Genomic DNA, 25,834 nt, shown 5'->3' with positions numbered 1-25,834 from the left:
CATGTGGTGGACTTCAGGGTTCCCTTGTACGACCAGTAGGAGGAACATGCGCACAACAACCAGGTAGGGGAGGGGGGGAATTGGCATAACGACAAAATTGGGATGGGGAGGGAAAAAATAAATCTGGCGGAGAAAAAGAGGATACAAAAAATATATATATTAGGGGTGTAACGGTTCGGTACGTACGGTTCGGTACGGGTTTTCGGTACAGTGGGGGAAAATTTGGCTTTCCATGTTCCAGTCAGGGGTGATGTAGTGTGCAGTAATTAATTGTACTTGTAGGGCTGTCAACGAATATTCTATATTGAAATTAATAATCGACTTGTAAAAAAATGTAAAATAAAGTATTATATTAGATTGTGAAAAAAACAGCCCCTGGTGGGCGGTCGTTAGTGGTTAACATACCGTTGTATTTGTTCGGTACACCGCCGTACTGACACAGTTCGGTACGGATACGTGTACTGTCATCGTACAGAACTAGATTAGATTAGATTTGCATGTATTGTCATCGTACAGCACAACATTTTATTAGATTAGATTCTAATGTATTGTCATCGTACAGCACTAGATTAGATTCAAATGTATCGTCGTTGTACAGCACAACATTAGATTAGATTTTAATGTATTGTCATCGTACAGCACAAGTACAGTACTACCTAAATTAATTGCCATCTAACCAGAGTGCAAGGTAACAGTAAAGTGCATACACTATGGTGGTAAGCCATAATAGCCAGTGGTATGGGATACTATATACAGATATAGGTATATACAGCACAGAGTCGGTATGTACAGGTATGTAAACGGGGATATATGCAGATATATTCATATTGATACAGATAAATGTATATACAGTGTTATTGTATATAGCATCATCATACAGTTTTATATGGATATACTATAGGTGCAGGTAGCTAGTTATGATTACAGAGTAAGGCAAGTGAAGGCAGTAGATAAGTATTGATAGGCAATTTGCTTTCACTCAAAAGCAGGACATTAGGGCAGGACCTCCCAGCAGGAGGGATTTGATTTTATTAATTTACCAAGAATCACAACATTATGGAAACATTGATGTTTTCCGTCGGTCCTCTATTGAGGACCAATATGAATAATCTTCGTGGTGGTGAATCAGGGGAGTGGGATTGTTTTAAAATCCATGATCATAGAGGTGACACTTGTATGTATTCCACAAAGAGCAGGACGCATAACATGTTATTTTCCAGGAATAAAGAAGAATGGTATACAATTATGCATTAATACAACACTTTTTTTATTTGTATCAATTTCTTTTCATGCTGTACAGACAACAGGGTTAACAAGGCAATGTTCACTTCATGTGGTCTCTTTTAAAGGGCAATGAATTGTCGATGCTATTCCCCGCGTGACCCCGCTATGCCTTGCAGTTGTTGTGGAACAGCTCCCCTACTGGCTGGTTGGTGAACTGCTGGAGAAACTGCCCCAGCTCGTCCACAGTGTGCTTCTCCACATGGTTCTCCTCTGTGTTCCTGGCGGTACCGGCGCCGCTCTGGATGGGCCTGCCGTTGTTGTCCAGGCAACAGTAGGCGTTCCACAGGTAGTCCGGAATGTTGACCCGCCTCACGTTGTTCTTGACGATCCAGTTGTCGGCGGATGGAACGGCACCGACCAGGACGTAGGCCTTGGAGCACTTGGCCCGGAACAGGTCCGTGAGCTGCGACTCGTGGATCCTCCAGGCATCCTGGTTCAGCTTGCGGTTCATGGGGACCACGTTGGTCAGGGTGAAGGTAGCATTGCGGCTAGGGACTGAGAGAGAGGGAGGGAGGGAGAGAGAGTGTCTGTTTTGCTTTGTTTGTTTTAACACTGGCTTTGGCAATGTAAACGTATGTTTCCCATGTCAATAAAGCCCCAAGAGAGAGAGAGAGAGCGAGAGAGCGCAGTACAAGTACAGTAAAAATATGTTTGTTTGACGTGCAACCAGAGTGCAAATGTAGCCGTAAAGTGCAGTAGTAATATACAATGTACAGGTGATTAAACTGGGTATAAAATATATAAATATACTAATGTATATAGTAAATTAGTACTACTGAGTAATAGTGCTAATCAGATGTATGTACAGAGTTGTAGTATTTCTATGTACCGTGATACAGGTATAAAAACACTATGGTAGCACTAGTACTGTAAGAGTAATACAGATATAGATATAGTATCAACAGATATGTAAAATGGATTATATGTGGATATGTACAGACAGATGTGGATGAATATATATATATATATATATATATATATATATATATATATATATATATATATATATATATATATATATATATATATTGTACATGCTATCATACAGAGTTATATGGGTTATATGCAGGTGTATAAGTAGGTATATAGAAGGATTATATTATATTCAGGTATATATATATATATGTATATATATATATGCTGTAAATATAAATATATGTATATATACAGCCCTATTGTACATGCTATCATACATTTTAGGGGTCCATCTGAGTCGGTTTATTTAAGGAGGAGGAGTAACAGTAAAAGGTTTGGGGGAGGCAAGAGAGGAATGATTGAGAGAACGAGAGGGTCCCCCTAGCTACCTGCGTGGTGCCCGTTGGGATTGAGGTGTCCACGGTCGAAGCCTGAGTGGGTGTAGTCCTCGTTCAGAGCCTGTCTCTCACCCAGGTAGACCCCAGGGTTGTCCACCCCCAGCCAGTAGCCGTCCTTCATCTCTGCCTGCCATGACAACTCCACCAGCTGTGGGACAAATGGACACGACAAACATGCTCAGTGATCAGCACCACAGGGAGGCTGCTGCGAGGGTTCAGTGCTGTTACATCCTGCATTCCAATTCTGAGTGACATCATGGCAGAAAGACGTTCTTCAAGTGTTCTTTTTTTTTTTAAAGAATTTTCCAAATCATTTGAACAAACATACATGTACAATCAAATTGAAGACAACAATTACTTGAACAAAACATATATACAAACAAATTGGAGACACCCAATTATTCGAACAAACACACTGTACTTGTAGACTGATTGAAGACACAATGTACCGTGAAGACACATGGACGATGGGTGGCTAGGTGGTGTAGTGGGCAAGGCGCTCGCCACCAATGCAGGAGACGCTGGGTTCGAGCCCAGCTCTCCGCATTGTTATCAGCTTGGCTGGTCGTTCATACTAACACAATTGGCAGTGTTAGGGGTGGGAAAGCTGATGGGTGGGGATCGGACGTTGTGGACAGCGACTCCTACAGGTCGGTTGGTGCGCCTGCGCAGCAGAATCAGTAAGCGACGGGGGCGGCGTGTCCCTCCCACGCAGACCCCCGCCGCTGAGAGATTGCGCTGTGCAGGTGAAAAGATGCAACGGCTGCTTCCTCGAGTACCGGAGGGGACACGTGATGTAAGGCTTCGTCCACATTGCAGCCGGCTTGTGGGAGGCATGGCCTAACAGCGTTCGAGATAGGGGAGGGTAGATTTGGACGATACGAAATTGGGATGGGAGAAAAATAGAAAATGGGAGAAAAAAGTAGATAAAAAAAAGACACACGGACGATGCCCCGCTGTACCCCTCATCCCCTCCCTACCACCCCTCATCCCTCCCTACCACCCCTCATCCCTCTACCACCCTCATCCCTCCCTTACACCCCTCATCCCTCCCTACCACCCTCATCCCTCCCTACCACCCCTCATCCCTCCCTACCACCCCTCATCCCTCTACCACCCGCATCCCTCCCTTACACCCCTCATCCCTCCCTACCACCCTCATCCCTCCCTACCACCCCTCATCCCTCCCTACTACCCCTTATCCCTCCCTACCACCCAGGGAACAAAATGTACTTAAAAAAAACGACCAGCCAGGCAGATTTTTTTACCAGCCAAAAATTTGAAATAGCTTTTTAGCATATCGCCATGTGTAATTATTATTACTATATACAGGGCTCTACGCTAACCTTTTTCCCAGGGAGCACATGTGCTCCTAAATAAAATAAAAATTAGGAGCACACAAAGAAATTTAGGAGCACAGTGAACATTTTTCAAGTAACAGAGTTTATTAACAAACTATTTATTACATAATAATAAATAATGACTTGGATTTATATAGCGCTCTTCACTGACCCAGAGCGCTTCACAGAGTCCATTATTCGTTCATACACAGTCATACCGGTGGTGGTAAGCTACAATTGCAGCCAGAGCTGCCCTGAGGCAGACTCACGGAAGCGTGGCGAATAATCAACGCCTACGGCCCCTCCGACCACCACCAACATTCATTCACATGCATACACATTCATACGAGGCAAGTAGGTTAAGTGTCTTGCCCAAGGACACAACGGCAGTGGGATGGACATGGGCTTGAGCGGGATTCGAACCACCTACCCTTGGATCATTGGACAACCCGCTCTACCCCTGAGCCACGCCGCCCCACATTATACTGTGCATGTGCATACTAAGGGACAAACATCTGTGCAAATAGCACATACCATCAAAATCACACATTACAAAATGAGCGGCAATCTGGTGGTTTAACTGTGCCAAATTTTAAGTTATATTTTCAAGCGTTATCATTTCGTCCTCTGTTGAGTTGGTTTAATTTAAATTCTGAGGCCCCCTGGCTTAATATTGAAAAACATATTGTGGCGGCGATTCGTTTACAAGACATTGTCTTCACAGATATTTCACTAAAGCAGTGTAGATTACGTTATGGTCCGATAATAGTGCATGCCATATCTTTATGGCGCAAATATGAAAAGTTACTTAAATGGGATACTAAGTGGCATGAACAGACTCCCTTATTCCATAACCCTTTTTTGCTTAGCGGAGGCCGCAGTTTTGTAGCTCAATCATGGTCCAATTGTGGCATTCATGTACTTGCCGATGTTATGGAGGACAATGGTCTAAGATCATTCTCAGATCTGAAAGAGTCATATAACTTACCTGGCACCTCCTTTTTTATATTTACAGCTCCGTTCGGCTATGCGAGCCTATGGAGTTCCATGGACCAAACCAACTACTCACCCCCATGGCCGTAGCCAGCTATGAGGTCACCGAGGTCCGGACCTCGGTAACTATTTGCGAGTGGGCCGTTTGGTCAACGACCGGGGCCGGCCCAATAATCACATCTCTTACTAAGCCCCTCCCCCACTAGGCTGGGAACAGCGGCCCATTATGCGTGCTGCGGCCCAATCACATCTCTTAATAAGCCCCCCCCCCCCAATAGGCTGGGAACAGCGGCCCATTATGCGTGCTGCGGCCCAATCACATCTCTTAATAAGCCCCCCCCCCTCTCTCACCTGTTTCTTGTGTTAGAAGAACAGATGCGGAAACAGGAAAAATGGAGAAACAGAACATGGAGAAATTGCCGGCGGAAAAAATCTGAAAACTAGAGGTGGTCGTGGATGCTGACAAATATAATAAAATAACAGACATGTTTGCTGCTTCAACGTCGTCATCCACAATAATACTAGTGCAGCCGGTGCAGCAACAAGTTCAACACAGCCTCAAGTAGCCAGCCAGGCAGAAGGGCAGAGGAGGGACGGTGAGCTGGAGGAACCTGAGGTAGTTTGTGTGTGCCATCTCTCTCTGCCATGGTGATGTCGATAATAATATTAATTATAACGTTATTTGGTGAGCATCGCGTTGGCTAAAATAAGCCCAGGTTACTGTCAGTGACCGTCACATCTAAGCTGATCAGCACTTCTAATGAGCCGCTGCCCCCTAGTGGCCAGCTGTAACAAACAAGCACACCATTGATTTAATTGCCATATAACTCGCATACAAAGATCTAACTTACTCCTCTCTGAGCATGAATATAAAACAAACAGGTGATAACTGTGTAAACCTTATGCAATATTCATCATTGATATTTGGATACTTGAAATCTGTATGAACTGAGTAGTTAGTACCAAATGAATGAATGAATGAAGTTAGTATAAAATGGAACAGCTCCATGCATTAATTGAATAAACAACTATTTGCTCATTACCAGTATGGTATTGTTTAAATTGTACAGCTTTTTGCACATATTTGTCAGGGAATTCCAACAATTCTGGACCTGAATGTACCAGTTCATTGTAATCATCTCTCTCTCCTTAATGTCTAGTCAAGCCAGAAATGGACCTCCATAATTTCTAAACCCTGGCTGGGTGGTGTCCGACCGATTATAGTGGGCCGGTCTGGGCCAAAAAAAAAATGGACCTCCCTAATTTCTAAACCCTGGCTACGGCCCTGCTCACCCCTTAGTTACGTTCTCTAAAAAAACTGCAGGTCTGTCCAAAGGTCAAGTCTCTATAATTTATAAAGATCTATCACAAAGATGTACTTTGTTAATACCTGTTATCCAATCGTGGAGCACAGAATTGGGATTAGAACACCATCAATCTATCAATTGGACCAGAGTTTGGGGAAATATTACTATGGCATCACGAAACCCAAATCATCAGCAGATTAATTTCAATTTTGTCCATAAAACATATTTAACCCCCCAGAAAGCTTATAGAATGAGACGTGCTATTTCACCAAACTGTACACGTTGTTCTCTAAATACTACTGGTACTTTTACACATATGATGTGGGAATGCCCCACGGTCAAATGTTTCTGGGAACAGATAACTAATTATCTATCTAAAGTATTACAAAAACATATTCCCTGTTGTCCCAAATTACTTCTCCTTAATGATGATGATTCTTTAGCTTTAAGTATTGTTCAGAGACGATTTTGGCTGGCAGGAAGTACTGCTGCAAGCTCCACATTCTCTGCCCTTTAATCACTGGAAACAGTTATTAGCTGATGTTGTAACAATGGAGCTTTCTACAGCTAGATTAAATGGTGCAAGCTATCAAACAATAAATAGCTGGAACCATATTCTCTATCAAGTTAGGACCTCTACTATATAACTAGCAGGACATAACTAATTATATCTGTATAATTCCCTTAATTTTTTTTGGTCTTTGTTGAAATCTTTGCTCAATTCTTTTTCTTCTCAGGCCTATGACGGGGTGGGTTGGGGGGGGGGGGGGGGTTATTATTATTAGTATTCTTTTTTTTTGTCAACGGTGGTTGGTGCAGGGGTTAGGATTTATTTTATTTTAAATGAGGCAAGGGGCAAGCCAATGCGTGTAATTGGCAAATAATTCAAATTATGTTTTTTTTTTTTTTTTTTTTTTTTTTTTTTTTGCGTTTATCGCTTTTCTGGTCAAGCATGACCGACAGAAACAGGTTGAAATGGGATGTAGAGCAGGGGAAGACATTCTGAGAAATGACGGCGAGTCCGGGAATCGAACTCGTGTCCCCCAGATCCGTGACGAGCACGGTTTTCCCCGACGCAGAAATAGCACAGAGATATGCGGTGAGCTACGGGAGCTCCCCTCAAATTATGTTTTATGTGCATTGTATGCCTGTACCTGTGCCTTTTCTTCCAAAAATGAAATAAAAATATATGAAAAAAAAAATCACACATTGGCCCATGCCTACTAGACGCAAAGGATATCGGTTGTCAAACTGCTTTTGTATGTTGTAATGTTGTCACCATTGTTAGATATTTAGTATCTCTTCATTTAAGAACGACTCAGTATTTAAACAATAGTCTTTTATTGCATCATCCGTTCTCGTGCTCCAGCACTCGACTTACTCTCAGTCTGCAAACTCTGGAGTGAACGCCCAGCGTCAGCTCCTATGACGTAACCACGTAACAGCGTGGTACGTCCATACACAACATCCCCTCCTTACTAGGACATAAACTCCAAGGTACCATACAGAAATATGTGTGAATTCAATTACTTTTTTTTTTCACTTACAGAATACACTTCAATTCTGTTAAACCTGTTATCAAAAATAAACAAAGGTTCACCATGAACAAAACTCCACCTTGAAATTAGTGAATGCATGTAAATATCATTGAACATGAATAATAATGCATAACAATATCTGGCACCCACTCTTTTTTTTTTTTTTTTTCTTTTTTTTTGTGCCAGACAGGCTCATTTTACTTAATGACAAAATCCATCAATCTCTGAGGCATTTTGGTCTGCCTGTGGGGTCTCTCATACCTAGCCATAGGCGCTGTGGCTTTGGGTGTGGACACCCTAGTGTGAGTCTCTGCATCGGACTCTGTGTCAGGTGTGTTTTCTTTCTCCTCACCCTCAGTCCATGTTAATTACGTCTTGCTGGACGATTGTGGAGCAGGATCCTCTGTGTAGTACCTTTTGACGAACGTAGTGTTCCTGGAATAGGTCGCTCCACTTGGTGATTGGACAACCACATTGTTCCCATCTTTACTGATAACCTTGTGTGGTGTCTTGTCAAAGGCTGTTGTAAACTTGTCTGTTTTGTCTTGTTTGAGTAAGACTTGGTCTCCCACTGACACCTCAGAGTATTTTGCTCTGTTCTTGTTGTCAGTGTACAGTTTTGACTTTCCTTTTCTCTCGGCGTCAGTGTCTCTGACCTCCAGGTCTCTTTGTGGTGTCATGATGTCCGGGAGCTTTCCTCTGATCTTTCTCTTGAACAGGAGCTCTGCAGGACTTTTCCCTGTTGTGGAGTGATCAATAGACCGGTAGATAGTCACATACTTGCGTAGCTCCTTCTTCCAGTCCAGCCCCTCGGACTGTGCGATGCGAATCCTCTTCATCAGTGAAGCGTTTTGTCTCTCCACCTCCCCATTGGCTTGTGCCCACTTGGGTGTGGTTTTCACATGCTCAATTCCATTCTCCTGGCAGAATGCTTGAAACTGGGCAGACATATACTGTGGTCCACAGTCTGACCGTATGGAAATAGGTAGTCCATGTCTGCTGAAGATATTCTCCAGGCTGTTAATGACCTTTTCAGCAGTGGTCGACTGCAGGATATCGTACTCGTAATACCGGCTGTAGTAGTCTATTACAACTAATATCGAGTGTCCTGTTGGTAATGGACCCAGTAGGTCAGTGGCTAAGTCCTGCCACGGCCCATCTGGAAGTGTTGTAGGTCTCAAAGGTTCAGGCACATCAGGCCTCGACACTATTTGGCATCCGTGACATGACCTCACATACTTCTCTGCTGCCTTATCTATACCTGGCCACCACACTTTACTCCTGAGGTGCTGCTTCGTACCGACAACCCCCAAGTGTCCCTCATGAGCCAACTCCAGGGCTCTGTCTCTGAGTGCATGTGGCAGTACAATGCGTGTCCCTCTCAACACCAACTGTCAAATTACACATAGTTCATATGCAATGCGTGGATACACTTGGCATTTGTCAAAACATCCACTTTGTATTGCACTTCTCAGGTCACTGAGTTCCTCATCGGTTGCAGAGGCTTCCTCTACCTCCCTGGTAGTCAGTGCTCGTGGCGTAGCGTGTGTGGCTACAAACCGCACGTATTCCTCCGCTCCGTGCTTGTGGTTTCCGTCTGTCGTGCTTTCTCCCAGCAGTCGCGACAGTGGATCTGCAATGTTGTCCTTATTTGCTTTTGGTGCAACTACAACAGGGTTCACCCACGGTGTAGGTCCCTCAACCTTCTCAATAATGTCCATGTCTAGCAGCTGATTTACTTTCTTCTCTACTGCTTCCCTTAGGTGAAATGGCACCCTCCTCAGGGGTTGTGCCACTGGTGTTACACTCTCATCAATATGCAAACTGATTTGCTTTGTGTTTAGTTTACCAACACCTTTAAACAGTTTGGGGTATTGCCTCTGTATTTCAGATTTAGCATCTGTCACTGCTGCTATGTTTGTGCCTACCCTCAGTACACCTAGCTCAATAGCAGTCTTCCTGCCTAGCAGTGGCTCCCCCTGTCCCTGTATTACAGTGAACTCTGCCTCAGTGTCACACTTTCCCACCTTAACATGACATTTGAATATACCCATTACTGGAAGAGGCACCTTGGAAGAGTATGTATACAGCGGTTTGTTAGCTGCCTTGGTAGAAACACACTTAATATTTTTACTCTTAAGCATTTTCCATGTGTTCTCATCTACAATGTTACTTGATGCACCTGAATCGATTAACATAAGTAGATCTACTCCCCCAACATCAAATGTGACCCTCTCAGTATTTGAATCATCTTCAACCACAAATGCATAGTCTCTGTTCCCAGTGTTCTGGTCCTCAGTTTCAACACATCTCACAGTCTGTCTTTCTTTACCTTTTGATTTACAGACTTTTGCATAATGGCCTTTTCCATTACACTTCCTGCATGTCTGTCCTTTTGCAGGGCATGCAGAATCGTTGGCCAGATGATTCCCGTGTCCACATCTGTAGCACACTTTATCGGATTAGGATTTCTCTTTTCCTTCTCCACGATCTCCACGAGGCGATGGTTTCCACTTCTGGAATTGGCCCTCTTTCTTGAAGACACGGTTCACCGTCTCTCTCCCCTCAGCGCCGTCACTCATCTTCATCGCCGCCATTTGCAGCTCCACTCTTTCACACTGTGACGCTATCTCCAAAGCGCGCGGCAGCGTAAGTTGTGGTTCATCCAGTAACTTTCTCCGTACATAGTCCGACGTGCCCCTGCTCAGCACCGCATCCCTTATTTGATTGCTAATGTCCGCAGCAAACGCACAGTCTCTGGCAGCCTGACGAAGCCTCGTCACAAACTGCTGTACAGTTTCACCTGGTTTCTGTGATACTTGGTAGAAAGCCTGGCGCGCAAACGCAGTGTTTACCTGCGGCACAAAGTAGTCATTTAGCGCCTTAACAGCTTTAGCATAGTCCGTCGGTCCTCCCCCGTCGGGCAATGTAGCGAATATATCTTGTACGTCTGTACCTGCATGATGTAAGAGCATAGCCCTTCTTCTCTGTCTCACTGTGGCGTCCACACCGACAGACAGAATCATCCCTTTCCCGTCAGCGTACAGCTCAAACGCCATTAGCCATCTGGTCCACCTCGGTCCCAGTGTAGCAGGCTCATTGTAGCATTCAAACTTCGGCACGTTGTCCATGTTCTCTTCTCAACACCGTGATAACTCTACTCTTCGGAGTTTATCCTCGTCGCCATTGTTAGATATTTAGTATCTCTTCATTTAAGAACGACTCAGTATTTAAACAATAGTCTTTTATTGCATCATCCGTTCTCGTGCTCCAGTACTCGACTTACTCTCAGTCTGCAAACTCTGGAGTGAGCGCCCAGCGTCAGCTCCTATGACGTAACCACATAACAGCGTGGTACGTCCATACACAACAGTAATGGAATATATTATTAGATGACAGAACATGGACAATTCTTTATACAATTATTTAATTCATTATAATTTAAACGCTATTGAATAATAGTTAATAGTAATTAATTAATAGTTAGTAATTAAGTAATTCCCCGCCATGCTTATTCTGCCGAAGACGCTGGAAATCGTCTTTGATATCAATATTTAAAAAATCTGTGATCGAAATCATATTTCTCCCCCGGAGACATTATATGTACTGGTGAGCCCCTCTCAATTCTCCAACGGTTCAAGAGCGCCATCTGGTGGCCGATCGGCCGCTCGCCCAAACAGGAAGTGATGCGGATGAAGTGGTGCTCACCCATATTTCGTCCGGGCACTCGCTATCATCCATCTTGACACAATGGATGTCGATCGGTTGCAAATAACTCGATAAACAACATGATTTGGACGTATATACTATTATACAACCTGGAAATGGATCGGGTATTTCTACATCCCATAATAGGAATATCTCTGCTCCACGCTCATCGCCCAACGCTATGAGGAAGCTACGGTAAGATTCAACGTGTTCCATATAAACTGCTCTGATGATCATATCACCCACACTAGATGAATGATATAACGTTGCCCACGGAATTATAAACGACCCCCCGCCCATCCGGTCAACATCAGATCATACGTAGTTACTCCTAGAAGCACGTCCAGTTGAAATTTTTTTATCTCGCACAGATTCCTACCAAACTGTATTTGATCATCAATATAATGCATTTAGGGCTATAAATCAAGTTCTGGAGAAAGCTGCAGAAAACGATTAAAAACATACTTATACTTTAGACCGTATTTTAGTATGAATATGTGAATGAAAAAGTATAACGTTGCTACACCCTGAACAATAGATATAGGACGTTGAATGGGCCATAGTAATGTCAATTTAGCAATACAATTTAAAAAGTTATAGCCCTGCAAAGAAGGGGAACTTCTCCATGTTAAATAGGGCTGGCGAGGGATGGTAAATTATGAATTTAACCCCGGCGATCAAAGTGTTAATAAAATTATTCTGTTACAGCTACTGAGCTATATACTATAGCTACTGTCCATCAATATCTTCCTTTTGAATGAAATAGGTTCAGGAGAGATGTAGAGAGAGGGAGAGGGAGAGAGCGAGACACACACACACACACACAGAGAGACACAGAGAGATAGAGATTCTCAACCCCCTCCTTCCCTCACTATGCTTTTGAGCGTTCTCAGTGATAGCGTTAGCAGTAGTTAGCGTTAGCAGGTTAGCTTAGTTGGAGTACTGTACTGTAATGTTTTTAGCGCGACGTGGGTAAACAGGACTGGCAAGGGTGCAAAGCATGTTAGACAATTGGAACATATGGTTATCCTATAACCATAGTTATATGAGTATAGCGAGCGCTCTGCACTCTGGTGGAACCCTATCCCTTATCAATCTAATACTGAATACATTTATTCACATGTACACACCCATCCGCCTGGTCACACCCACATCCGCTCCTCTACATAAGCGGGGACGTGGCCATACTAACAGCTCCTTCCCAAGTCTTTCACCACCGAAGGTGAAGACCACGGTACTCATATAACTATGGTTATAGTAGGATAACCGTATGTTATATATCGTATAGCTTATGCTCTGCACTCTGGTGGAACACAGGAGCAGAGCGGAAGCTCGACAAATGTACCCGCTGAGGCCCCACACAACCATCAGAACCGGGAAGGACCCAAGCCCCCGGACCCCCCTAGAGGGGGACGGGAGGGAATCGGATCCGACTGTGCGAAGAGGGTTTAGCAACTCAAACGCACAGGGTGAGCAGATCGTGGGACTTACCTTCACACAGAAGGACCCGCGACTACTCAGGCGCGCATCCCACATGCCACTAGGGAACGAACGGGAAGAAAAAAAAACGGTTACAGCCCCTAACACCACGGGGTCAAAGGTCAAGAACCCAACCCTGTGGCAAGGCCATAGCAGCGGAGCGCGGAGGAGGACCCAGCCCCAGGAACAGCCTGAGGGTCAGGACCCCCCGGAAAGGGGGCCTGGTGAGGCCAACGATGCCGTAGCATCGAGACCCCACCAGACGGTCACTAGTGACACCACCCCCCACATCGCCAGCGTATCGGACAGGGCCCAATCCAAGAGCAGGCCCTTCCCCCCTACAGCACGCCGCCCTGAAGCACCCTACAGAGGCTACACCCCCACAACACTGTGGGGCCAGTTGGCGCACCGGGGAGACAACCCCCAAAGAGGTTGATCCCTCAATCCTGGCAACAGGTCAAGAGCGTAACGCGACCTGTGCCCGGAGCACTGCGGACTAGACAGGCGCCTAAGGGGTCTACTGTGAAGAGCACCCCGGCGGAAGGGGCGTTCGGTATGCTGTGCACCATGTCGCAGCCTCCACAAAACCCGACCCCCTAGAGAGGCCGAGGTAGAGAAGGCTGACACGATTGGCAGACGTCATGAAAAGTGCGGGGGCACACTCGCAGGCAGACAGGGTCAAGCCCGGCCTAAACCCGAGAGTCGACTCCGCTACCAACACACCGGGGAACCAACCACCCCCCTATGTTTAGTTTAACAGGAGGCGGTTGTTCCCTTAACCCCCCCAAGAAAAAACTCCGAAACACAACTGCGCGCATACACCGGCTATACAGGCAGTACAAGTGTTTCAGTTTTCAAGAAGGGGTTAACCCAGGCCAACAGGTCGACGAGAACGAGTCCGGACCTGGGCCCGGCGGACCGGGACGTACAAAGAGATGCCAGAGGGGTACAATAGAACCACCTCGACAGCCCCCTCCCAGCCCCGCCAAGCAGGGGAAGGGAGGGGCGAAAAAGAATGGAGAAGGACCAGGCTCCTTAGCACAGCACAAGGTACAATACAATATGGACCAAGCAACTGCGAAGGATAACTCGTAGTGACGTAATCACGAACACACCTCCATAACATCAAACCCCGCAACGCCCGGACCAACCCGGCATTTTCCCCCCGAAAAAAGCACAAAGTCCTTCAGGGTACCAGAACAGCAGATCTGCGCCCCGGCGGACAACGGGTTAACTGACCTGGTCCGGCGCGACCAGAACCAGTCCCATGTCCTAATCACGCCACCATCCCCAGTCCTAAGAGGGGGGTAGGTACGTGTGTCGATCTAAAACATCACAGAGGGCGCCACCAAGACGGTCAGAACATGAACGCACCGTGCCCGGTGGCCCACCCCATGGGCGTGAGACCCCTCCACCAATGTTTCGATCTACTCCATCATCTCCCCCCAGAGATGAGTGAGAATTCGTCGAGACTAATCTAGTACACTGGCGCTCGGAAGAGATAAAATCTCCATCCCAGTTGCTCTACAAAAAATGCCGTTTCTATAATGAGCAACCAAGGCGCGCCAGCCCATGCGTGGTTCCACACTGAAGCACCCAGGGCCAGCGCTATGTACATGTCGAGACCCAAAACACATCAATGGTAATTCTAACAAGAACCCAGATAACGTTCCCTCCATGCCGCCTGGGACGAGTGGTAGGAAGCTGGCCAAAAGACACAGATATGGGCCCCATATGACGCGTCTGAGGGAAAGAAACCCTGTCAACACTGCTCTGTATAAAGAGAGGAGACAGGGAACCTCTTATATCTTATCTTATCTTATCGTATCGCTCCCCCTGTTCTCCCCAAACATGGATGATGACCCGTTTCAGCTATACAACCAGTATGCTCCACTTGAAGGGCTAACAGAGCTAGCTTCCACAGGCGCGTCGACTGTCTGTCCGGCTTTTTTGGAGCAGCCTGCAGTGGGTTTCTCTGGAGCGAACTTCTCCAGCTCGGTGAGGAAGAGACGGTTTTCCCCGACGTCCCCTGTGTCCATCGGGAAGCGCCGTCGGCGCTGCTCTCCTCCTGTTGTCTTCCACTCTGGGATCTCTCCTGCCGGCCTTCAACGTTCCTCTCTTCAACACAACACACCTCTGGATACTGTGGCCAGTGATGATGACATCACATGTGATGATTCGCGGCCGTCTTCCTGCCCAGGTGAACCGCATACAACTACTGCTCCAGACACCGCCCTGGTGGCTGGTGTAGCTAACAGTCAGGCTCTTCTTCACCCCAAACTCTCTGTTTACATGGGGGGCTGCAGGAATGGCCAACCTGAAATTTTGATCATTGGCGACTCTATTGTTAGATCTGTTGAACTTCCAGGTGCTGTCACTTTCTGTCTCCCAGGCAGTAAGGTTTCTGATATTAGAGAATTGATTCCAGTGTTAACTGACCTCCATCCCTCAGCTCACACACTGATTATCCATGTTGGTACTAATAATGTCATGCATGGTCAATCTGTTGATCTCCGTGACCAGCTGGATTCTCTTGCAATGACGATACAGAGCCTGGGTAGAACCTGTGTGTTCTCTGGTCCTATCCCAGCTCCCTCAAAAAGTCCAGAACATTTTAGTCGTATTTTTAGTCTTCACGAATGGCTAAAATCATTTTATACTGCAACAGCACATGGATTTATTAGTAACTTTGATTACTTTTGGACCAGAAATGACCTCTATAAACTGGATGGCCAGCATCCCAGTCTAAAGGGCATTCAACAGCTTACACGGAATTATATCCAGTACATTGCTTTTAACTCAGATTGATATACACCTCAGCATGACCCTGCACTAGAATCTTCTCCTGGTCATTTTGAGGAGCATCCTATAATGGGTCCTGCTGAACACTCCTTCTCCAACACGTCTGTTATTATGTTGTCTGCTTTTACTCTGTCTGATCTCCCTCTACCACCTATTACTTTGAATATAGAAGTCATGATTTCTGATAGGGTTCATGATCATTACCCAACACATTGGCATACTGTAAATCACTCCAACTTAATATCGGTCACTTTACAGTCTTCTATTTCTTTATCACGTGAGTCAGATTCCACACCACTTTCTCTAAATAATCCACATACCTTTAGAGAAAGGAAAGGGTTGGGATTGATTCACCTGAACATTAGAAGTCTCCTTCAGCACCAGAAGTTGGACCATCTTAGAATACTGGTAGCACAGGCTGATCCAGATATATTGGTCATATCTGAGTCCTGGTTGAAGAAATCTGATTCTGACTCCACAATAGATCTACATGATTTTAATGTGTTTAGAATTGATAGGGTAGGTAGGGGTGGTGGGGTAGTTATTTATGTTAAATCTTGTTTTTCGGCGTCTGTTGTTTATGCTGTCACTATCCCAATGTGTTTTGAAGTACTTGTTTTAAAGGTCGAGTTGGGGATCAACAATTTTATATATGTAATTGGTGTCTACAGACCCCCTTCTGCTGATGCTAGCTCTTTAGATAAATTAGCTGAGCTCCTTTCACAATATATTGATTCTGAGATGATTGTCATGGGTGATTTTAATATTGACTGGTTGAGTGGTGCTGCAAAGCACCTTAAAGAAATCAGTGGTAACCTCAGTCTTTCCCAGTTAATTACTGAGCCCACCAGACCAAACCTTAAAAATGACTCTAGGTCTACCCTTATTGATTTGATTTTTGTGAATAAATATGACAGGATCTCAGCTTGTGGGGTTTTTGACTTAGGCATAAGTGACCATTGCCCCACAGTCTGTGTAAGAAGCACGAGACTGCCAAAAACAAGATCTCACACAGTTTTAAGGAGGAATTTTAAATCTTTTAATAACGAATCATTTTTAGATGATCTTGTTCTTTCTGATACTCATTGTAACACTGAAATTGATGTTCAGTTAGCCCTGGACTCCTTTGTAAATACATTTAATTTATTAGTTGACAAACATGCTCCTTTTAAAAAAGTCCGTATTAAAGATAGAGTAATACCCTGGTTTTCTCAGGAATTGTCAACCCTAATTAAAGACAGAAATGCTGCATGGTCTCGGGCAAGGCGTTCTGGAGACCCTCAACATTGGCTTTCTTTTAGGCAAATTAGGAACAAATGTACTGCAGTAGTAAGAAAATCTAAAACTGATTACTATCTGGAGTTGGTTACAAACTCATACTCTAATCCGGCAAAATTTTGGAGTGCAGTGAAGGTGAACAAAATAAAATCATCTAATTCTTTACCCTCTCATATTAAAGTTGAAAACTGTGTGATCTCTGAGCAGAGTGAAATTTGTGTTGCCTTCAATAGGCATTTTGCGGAGGCTGGTAATTTATTTAATAGGAACTATAATGGACCTTGTCCTGTTGATTCTGATTGTTTGTACCCTGTGGGCGTCACTTCCCATTTCTCCTTTCAACCTTTTACACAGTCAGCTGTATTTGATGCTTTGCAATCAATTGATGCAAAGTGTTCTACAGGTGAGGATAACTTAGAGTCTTTTTTTATTAAGTTGGCTGCACCAGTTATCGCTGAACAGATTACTTATATTTTGAATCTCTCTATCTCATCAGGTAGATTTCCTCTAGTTTGGAAATCTGCACGGGTGATTCCTTTACATAAGGGAGGTGATAGGGATAACTTAGATAATTATCGTCCTATCTCCAGGCTACCTTGCTTAGCTAAAGTCCTGGAAACACTAGTAAGTAAACAACTCAAATATTACCTTTCAACTAACTCCATACTTAGCTCTCAACAATCTGGTTTTAGAGCCAAACATAGTACAACATCAGCCATCACTTTGGTTACAAATGACATTATTTCAGCATTAGATAAGAAGAAACATTGTGCTGCCCTCTTTGTTGACTTATCAAAAGCATTTGACACAGTTGATCACTACTTACTTCTAAAGAAACTATCTAACATTGGGTTGGATGATAATGCCTGTGTCTGGTTTCAGGATTATCTATCTTCTAGGCGGCAGTGTGTGAAGTTAGGTCAAGCACAATCTGAATTCTTGGCTATGACTAAAGGTGTGCCACAAGGTTCAGTTTTGGGTCCTGTCCTTTTTACAATTTATATTAATGATATTGTTTCTTCTTTGTATGGATGTCATGCCCATCTGTATGCTGATGACACAATTGTGTACTGTATTGCAGACTCTGTACAGCTGGCCTTTGAGAAATTGCAACTTTCCTTTTATGCTCTACAGGATGCCCTTACTAGTCTTAAATTGGTTCTTAATGCTAGTAAGACAAAGTTTATGTTGTTTTCAAGAGCAAGGAATATTAACCTTGATGATGTGAGGATATCTACTGTCAGTGGCTCTTGTATAGAGAGAGTCACTGAGTATAAATATCTTGGCCTGTGGCTTGACGAGAAATTAACATTTAAGTTCCATGTGGAAAATCTTGCCACTAAACTGCGACAGAAAATTGGTTTCCTGTACAGAAACAGATCCAATTTTCCTCTATTTAGTAGAAAAAGAATTGTGGAATCAGTCTTCTTATCAGTTTTGGACTATGGTGATGTAATTTATAGGCATGCTGCGGCATCAACTCTTAAACCTCTGGATTCTGCATATCACTCAGCTCTCAGATTTATAACTGGTGACAGATATGATACTCACCATTGTGTCCTGTATGATAGGGTGGGTTGGCCTTCTCTTGCAGAAAGGCGCAACAAACACTGGTATTTATTTATTTTTAAAGCCCTTATTGGTAAACAACCTGTTTATATCTCCTCACTGTTAAATTGGAATATTGGAACCTATTCAACTCGATCGAATGACTGGATGGTTCTTAGGGTTCCTCAGATTTGTTCTGAGCTAGGGAAGTCAGCCTTTTCCTTTGATGCCTCTAACTCATGGAATGTCCTTCAACTCACGCTAAAATTGGAGGTTCTCCCTTCCCTTGGAATGTTTAAATGTATGATTTCAGACCATTGTGTGACTACCTGTAACTGTTTTAGTTGATATTTTAAAATTATTTTTAAACGTTTTTAATTTGTTTTACTCTGGTGTTTAAATTTCTGTGAATATTGTTTTTATTATGTACTGTACAATCGTCGTTTCTGTAAATGAGGGAAACCTCAGATGCTTACGATTTTAAATAAAGGTTGAAATGAAATCTTATAATTGAAAAGATATATGTAAACATTGAGCCACGTGACCAAAAGCTCAACACATATGCAAATAGAGAGCAGAGCAGAAAACAAACAGTTTCCAACGCACCGCATAACTCAATCTTGACAATGACAGCGGTCCACAACATGGAGCCTGAAAAAAACTCACGGAAGCCTCACAACCAATAGAAACGCACCCAGTGACGTATTCTATGGCCGGGGAAATTCCGTGACCCACCTGCCCAAATATGGCGTGGGACCAGGGAACTCCCCCCCCCCCCCCCCCCCCCCCCTCTCCCTACCCTGTGACGCGCTGACCCAACAGCGTGACAGGAAGACCGAAGAACAGGATGTCCAACCCCCTGGCCAATCAGAAAAAGGGGGGAGGGGTTTATCAGTTCACCCCCTTATGGCCCCATACCCCGGATACGATGAAAACAAACAAGCAGCGATGATACCAGTTTACCTAGCATGCTACATGAAAAGCGTCCACTAGGATAAGCTCAACCATTTGCATGCTAGCCACAGACGATAACTCGTTTGCGAAAAACAGGTTTTTATACAAGGCTTTAGGCTCATGTGCGAACACGTATTTGATGGTTGGATGATGAACTAAAAGAATATATGATAGAACGTAATCGAGCTAAATTAATAGCAAATACATCAGGTTATAAATCAGACTGGAAGGTATATTGTAAATTAAGAAATGTTGTTACAAAATGTAATAAAAAGAAGAAGAAATTGTATTATGAAAATAGGTTTAATTATATAAAAAATTACAGTAAATTATTATGGAATACTCTAAATGAAATAATGGGCAGGAATAAGAAACCTACCCCATCCTTTCTAGAAACAGAAGGAAAATTCCTCACCAAACCAGTTGAGATTGCTAATCATATTAACAATTATTTTATTGGAAAAGTAGATAATTTAAGGAATAATATGCAAACAATAGATCATGAAAAATCTTATTTATTAATAAAGAATAAAATAATGAAAGATAAAAATTGTCAATTTAATTTTGATAGTGTGACTATAAGTAATGTAGAACATATGTTAAGTACCACTAAAAACAAACCACCAGGTGTTGACGGTCTTGACGGGAAACTTCTGAAATTGGTCCCTGATTTAATTGCCCCTGCTATCTGTCATATTATAAATCAATCCTTTAGTGAATGTTTGTATCCGCAACAGTGGAAAACTGCCAAAGTAATACCACTGCCAAAAAATTTGAAATTGCCATTCTCAGGATCTAATAGTCGTCCCATAAGTTTACTGCCAGTTTTAAGTAAACTGATGGAAAGAATAGTAAGTGAACAGATTAAAAGCTACTTTTCTTTTAACACATTGACCACTGATTTTCAACATGCATATCGTGAAGGACATTCAACAGCGACTGCATTAACCCAAATGACGGATGATTGGCTGAAAGAGATAGATACAAAGAAAATGGTTGGAGCTGTCTTGCTTGATTTTACTGCAGCATTCGACATCATAGATCACAAATTCTTACTTAAAAAACTTGAATGTTACGGTTTCTCCTCATCTGCACTATCTTGGATGCAAACTTATTTAGCAAACCGGAAACAAATCGTTTTTTTTAATGGGAGTTACTCAGAAGTTAAAACGGTAAGGTGTGGAGTACCCCAAGGAAGTTGCCTTGGGCCTTTGCTCTACACCATATTTACAAATGACATGCCTCTTGTCCTAAATAAGTCCTATATTTCTATGTATGCGGATGATTCAACGATTTACACATCAGCCTCAACAGCCAATGAATTAAATACGGTCCTAAAGGCAGAGTTGCAATCAGTGATGGAATGGATAAAGAATAACAAACTAGTTCTAAACATATCAAAGACAAGTAGCATCATTTTCGGTTCAAACCATACTCTAAGAACGAACCCAGTCTTGAAACTTTTGATAAGTGATGTGGTAATTAATCAAGTCCAGGAGACTAAACTCCTAGGGGTAACATTAGACAGTAAATTGTCATGGTCACACCATATAAACAATATAGTAGTGAAAATGGGAAGAGGGATTTCTGTTGTTAAAAGATGTGCTCATTTGTTACCACTAAATTCTATCAAACAGGTAATTCAAGCTCTGGTTTTGTCAAATCTTGACTATTGTCCTGCAGTATGGTCGAATGTAACAACGAATAAACTGAAAAAATTACAAATGGTACAAAACAAAGCAGCACGTATAGCGCTTCGCTGTGAGTACAGAACTAATGTTGCAGCGATGCACAGTTGTTTAACTTGGTTACTTGTCAAACATAAATTACTCTGCTCACTCCTTGTATTCACTAGGAATATTCTTGTTACAAAGATCCCCTCAATTTTATATAACAATTTATCAATAAGTCTTGACAGACACAACCATTCCACCAGACATGCTTCTGCACAAGGTTTTACACTTCCAAAAGTGAGGTCGAATGCAATGAAGCGAACTGTCATGTTCCGTGGTATGCAGGAATGGAACTCTCTTCCGAGACATGTTAAGCAGGAGAATAGTAAATGTCGTTTCAAAATCGTGGTAAAACAACATTTTCAACCAAAGAAATTGACATTCCCTAATAGATAGTGTGTACTTAAATGAAAATGTATATGTCTGATAAAGAGATAGGTATATATGGATGAAAAGGCATGTGTCTGATAGGGATATATTATTAAAATATTGTATAATTGGCTGATATGAACATAGATAATGTATGTAAAAGCTAAATAGTATATTATGCTGTATTGTATTATGAATTAATTATGAGTAGGTATTATTGTATTGTATTATGAATTCATTCATAAGGAGTATATATTTTTATATTGTATTATGAATTTGATTAGGGTTTTTATTGTTGTTTTAATTGTCTGTATGACATGTAAATGTTGTGAGTGTATAAGGGTTTTTATTGTTGTTTTAATTGTCTGTATGACATGTAAATGTTATGAGTGTATAAGGGTTTTTATTGTTGTTTTAATTGTCTGTATGACATGTAAATGTTGTGAGTGTATAAGTCTGTAACTGTATTTTATGTGTTATGGACCCCAGGAAGAATAGCCCCAGCACTGCTGTGGCTAATGGGGATCCAAATAAACTTAAACGTCACCCGTGTTTATATACTTCAGGCTATCAAGCCGAGGCACCCCGTCCTTTAGCCCCTGGACCAAACCCGCCACCCGCGTGACTGGCACGTAGGCGGGGGTAAGGCCAACAATGCGGGAGATTACCTGTCCCTGTTTCACTAGGCCTCCATTGATGGGAAGAATGGGTAGACAACGCCCGTCTCTCTCACAGGACGACATTGCCAGAGATTCATGTCATCAGGAACAGGTGCTGGCAGTGGCTGCCATGAGCTCAGGGAACAAGGCAAGCAACTCCCCTTGCGTACCTCCCTCCACGTCACTCGCGTCCCTCACGTACGGGAGGCTGCCACGGGCGCCACCATCCGACACGGCAGCTCTCGGCCCCCGACTTTGGGAACCCGCTCAACCTCCTGAGTTACTGGCGGTCTTCAACTCTTTAATAGAAGTCTTCAACTCACCTATAAGCTAAACTGGTTTCCACTGACACTGATGGTGATAGTTGTGGTATTGCTCATACAGAAATTATAATATTTGGACCACAAACATGAATGCATACATATATATACTGTACGCACCAGTGGTGGAAGAAGTAAAATAAATCAATAATTCCCATATAACTGTACATGTACATTCCCGATAAAAGTTCCCGATTAAGTCCCACCCCCTACGCCCTGCCCCTTCATTGAACTTAAGCAGCCTATACAATAAACCATGGCAGTAGTAAACGGCATCTGAGATTACACAACATTAAACAAGCACAAATACAAGTTCAAGTTCTTTAATAGTTGTCATACAGAAGTACAGAATACTTTCATACAAAATGCTTCTTACTGTTACGCTCCAGAGACTGTGCTAGACAAGATAGTATCAAATAACATAATAACATAATATAGCATGAATTTAGAAGAAGAAAATGAGGTCACAGTTGTTCGGTATAGACATATGTACAATGTTCTGAGTTACCATATAATATACAATACACAACTATGCAGTGTACTAATGTACAGTACTATCTAGTGCAAAGCAGAAATGGGATGAGGTACAATTTTAGGTACAATTTACAGTAAGGTGTACGAGTTGTAGTGCAATCCTTCATCCATAAATATAAAGTGTGGGGAGTGGGTGCTACAGTGTGTTTGTTTAAAGTGGGTGTGTGCTATAAAGTGTGTGTAGTGGGTGCTACAGTGTGTTTGTTTAAAGTGAGTGTGTGCGTGTGGATGTGTGTGCTATGTGTGTTTGGTGGTTGTTGTTGTGTAGTGTTCATTCATTGTTCGTTTAGCAGCCTGATGGCCTGGGGATAGAAGCTACTTCTGAGTCTTTCTGTGCTCGCCTTGAGACTCCTGTATCGCTTGCCTGACGGCAGCAGTTCAAAGAGGCAGTTGTTCGGGTGGCTCGAGTCCTTAATAATTCTCTTAGCCTTCCCCTTGCAACGCTTGTAGTAAATGTTCTGGAGGGTGGGGAGCCCCCCTCCGATTGTGCGTTCGGCTGAACGTGTCACTCTTTGTAGTCTGCTTTGGTCTTTTGCAGTGCTATTCCCAAACCAGGAGGTGATGTTGCCGGTCAAGATGCTCTCTATTGTACATGAGTAGAAGTTCTTAAGGATCTTCTGGCTGACTTGGAACTTCCTTAGGCGCCTGAGGAAGTAGAGGCGTTGTCGTGCCTTCTTCACCACACTGTTAATGTGTATGGTCCATTTCAAGTCCTCGGATATGTGGGCTCCGAGGTACTTGAAGCTGTTGACTCTCTCAACCGGTGCCCCGTCGATGCTGAGGGGGCTGTAGTCCTTGACCCCCGACCTCCTGAAGTCCACAATCATCTCCTTTGTTTTGCTGACGTTCAGGGAGAGGCTGTTTTCCTGGCACCATCCCGCCAGGACCTTGACCTCTTCCAGGTAGGCCCTCTCGTCGTTGGCAGAGATCAGGCCCACCACCACTGTGTCGTCAGCAAATTTGACGATTGTATTGCTACTCCGCTGAGCCACACAGTCGTGTGTGTACAGGGAGTAGAGGAGGGGACTCAGAACACAGCCCTGGGGGGCCCCTATGTTGAGGGTGATGGATGAGGAGGTGCAGTTGCCTGCTCTCACCACCTGGGGTCTGCCAGTCAGGAAGTCCAAGACCCACTGGCAGAGGTCATAGCCCAAGCCCAGGTCCCTGAGCTTGGCTATGAGTATGGAGGGGACTATGGTATTGAATGCCGAGCTGTAGTCGATGAATAGCATTCTCACATAGTTCCCCTGCCTCTTGTCCAGGTGTGATGCTGCTGTGTGCAGCACATGGGATATGGCGTCCTCCGTGGACCTGTTGGGGCGGTATGCAAATTGCAGGGGGTCCATGTTGATGGGGAGGGAGGAGCAGATGTAGCCCTTTACTAGCTTCTCAAAGCACTTCATGGCTATGGAGGTGAGAGCTACAGGGCGGTAGTCGTTGAGGCAAGCAGGCTTGGATTTTTTGGGTACAGGGATAATAGTGGACTTCTTCAGGCAGGTGGGGATGACAGCCTGTTCTAAGGACAGGTTAAATATGTCAGTGAATACTGGGGCCAGTTGGTCGGCACAGACTTTTAGGACGCGGCCGGGGATGCCGTCCGGACCTGCTGCCTTCCTGATATTCACTTTTTTAAAGGTCCGCCTCACCTCATGCTCTGTTACCCTGAACACTGCGCCTCCATCAGCAGCCGACCCCCCCCCCCCATTGCCGAGGCTTGTTGAACTTGTATGTGTATAGTACATAATATACCCCAGTTATATTAGTCGTACTAGCGAATCGCGTCCTGCTCTTCGCCATCGAGATATACCTCATCTCCAGTACCTAGTGTACTCCATCAACGAATAAAAAACAATACACCCAGCACCTGCCAGGCCCCGCCCTAGTGACGTACTATATAGCACGAAGCGTGATCACCACTCGCCCTTCCTCTATTTTCGTTTCCATCATAGCGGATGCGTGAACCCTATGCAACTAGTTGTCATGAAAAGTTTAGAGAAATTGCGTAATATTGAGTGCTTACCGGAGATTTGCCTACCCCTGGAATCTTCGCGGCATGTTCCAACGTCGGGTCTATCCTGATGTTTCCTCGTCTTGTGGCAGCAGATCGAGGGACAGCGTGCGAGGTTTGGCTATCGAGCCGGCTCGTACACAGGTAGGCCCTGTGTCATCAGGCATTAATGCTAGTGTTAGTAATGCTGGTTGTTTTGTTACACAACCGAGTTGTGTGTCGGCGCCAGGGGCGGGATGTTTTGGTGAACGTTCCCCTGAAGTGGACGTTTTCCAGGCGATCCTGGAGCGCGCTGCTAACACTAATGCTATAATGCTGGGTCACTGTTCTAATGTTCCCCGCTGTGGGATGTTGCCGCTTTTCCCTCCTCTCAACCGGTTCATTGATGAAGGTCAGTCGGTAGCTAATGTGGGCGGTTTTGCTGAGTCCTATTTACCCTTTTTACGGGTGAATGGGTTGACAACAGGGTGCAGGGCGGGTGTGCCGTGGCTAGGTAGCCAGGTAGCATCGATCCTGTGCCCTGGCGGGGTTGAACGGTGTCCCACCCGGAAGCCGACGCTTGAGAGCGAGTCGGCCCGGCGGGTGGCAGTATGGACTGATGAGAGTTATACTGCTACAGGATGGAATTTAGCGGCGGCCAGTGTTGTGGCTCAGCTGACTGTTTTTC

At 44.1% G+C, this 25,834-nt stretch overlaps 1 protein-coding gene across 1 annotated transcript in view; it reads right to left on the bottom strand.

The window, feature by feature from the left end:
* Nucleotides 1-1,387: 1,387 nt before the first annotated feature.
* The window catches only part of LOC311224583 (endonuclease domain-containing 1 protein), a gene marked incomplete at both ends in the record, with an annotated part of 43,755 nt that continues 19,308 nt past the window's right edge, over nt 1,388-25,834 (bottom strand). The window contains 2 exons of the mRNA XM_084309618.1: nt 1,388-1,779; nt 2,589-2,745. Coding sequence (XP_084165744.1) covers nt 1,388-1,779; nt 2,589-2,745 — 549 coding nt within the window. The remainder of the gene's footprint in view (nt 1,780-2,588; nt 2,746-25,834) is intronic.

Source organism: Notolepis coatsorum (assembly GCF_963971535.1).
Source record: "Notolepis coatsorum genome assembly, chromosome: 1".
In the NCBI taxonomy this organism is placed as follows: domain Eukaryota; kingdom Metazoa; phylum Chordata; class Actinopteri; order Aulopiformes; family Paralepididae; genus Notolepis; species Notolepis coatsorum.
Note: the sequence above shows the minus strand (reverse complement) of the source record. Positions and strands in the feature narration are given on the sequence as shown.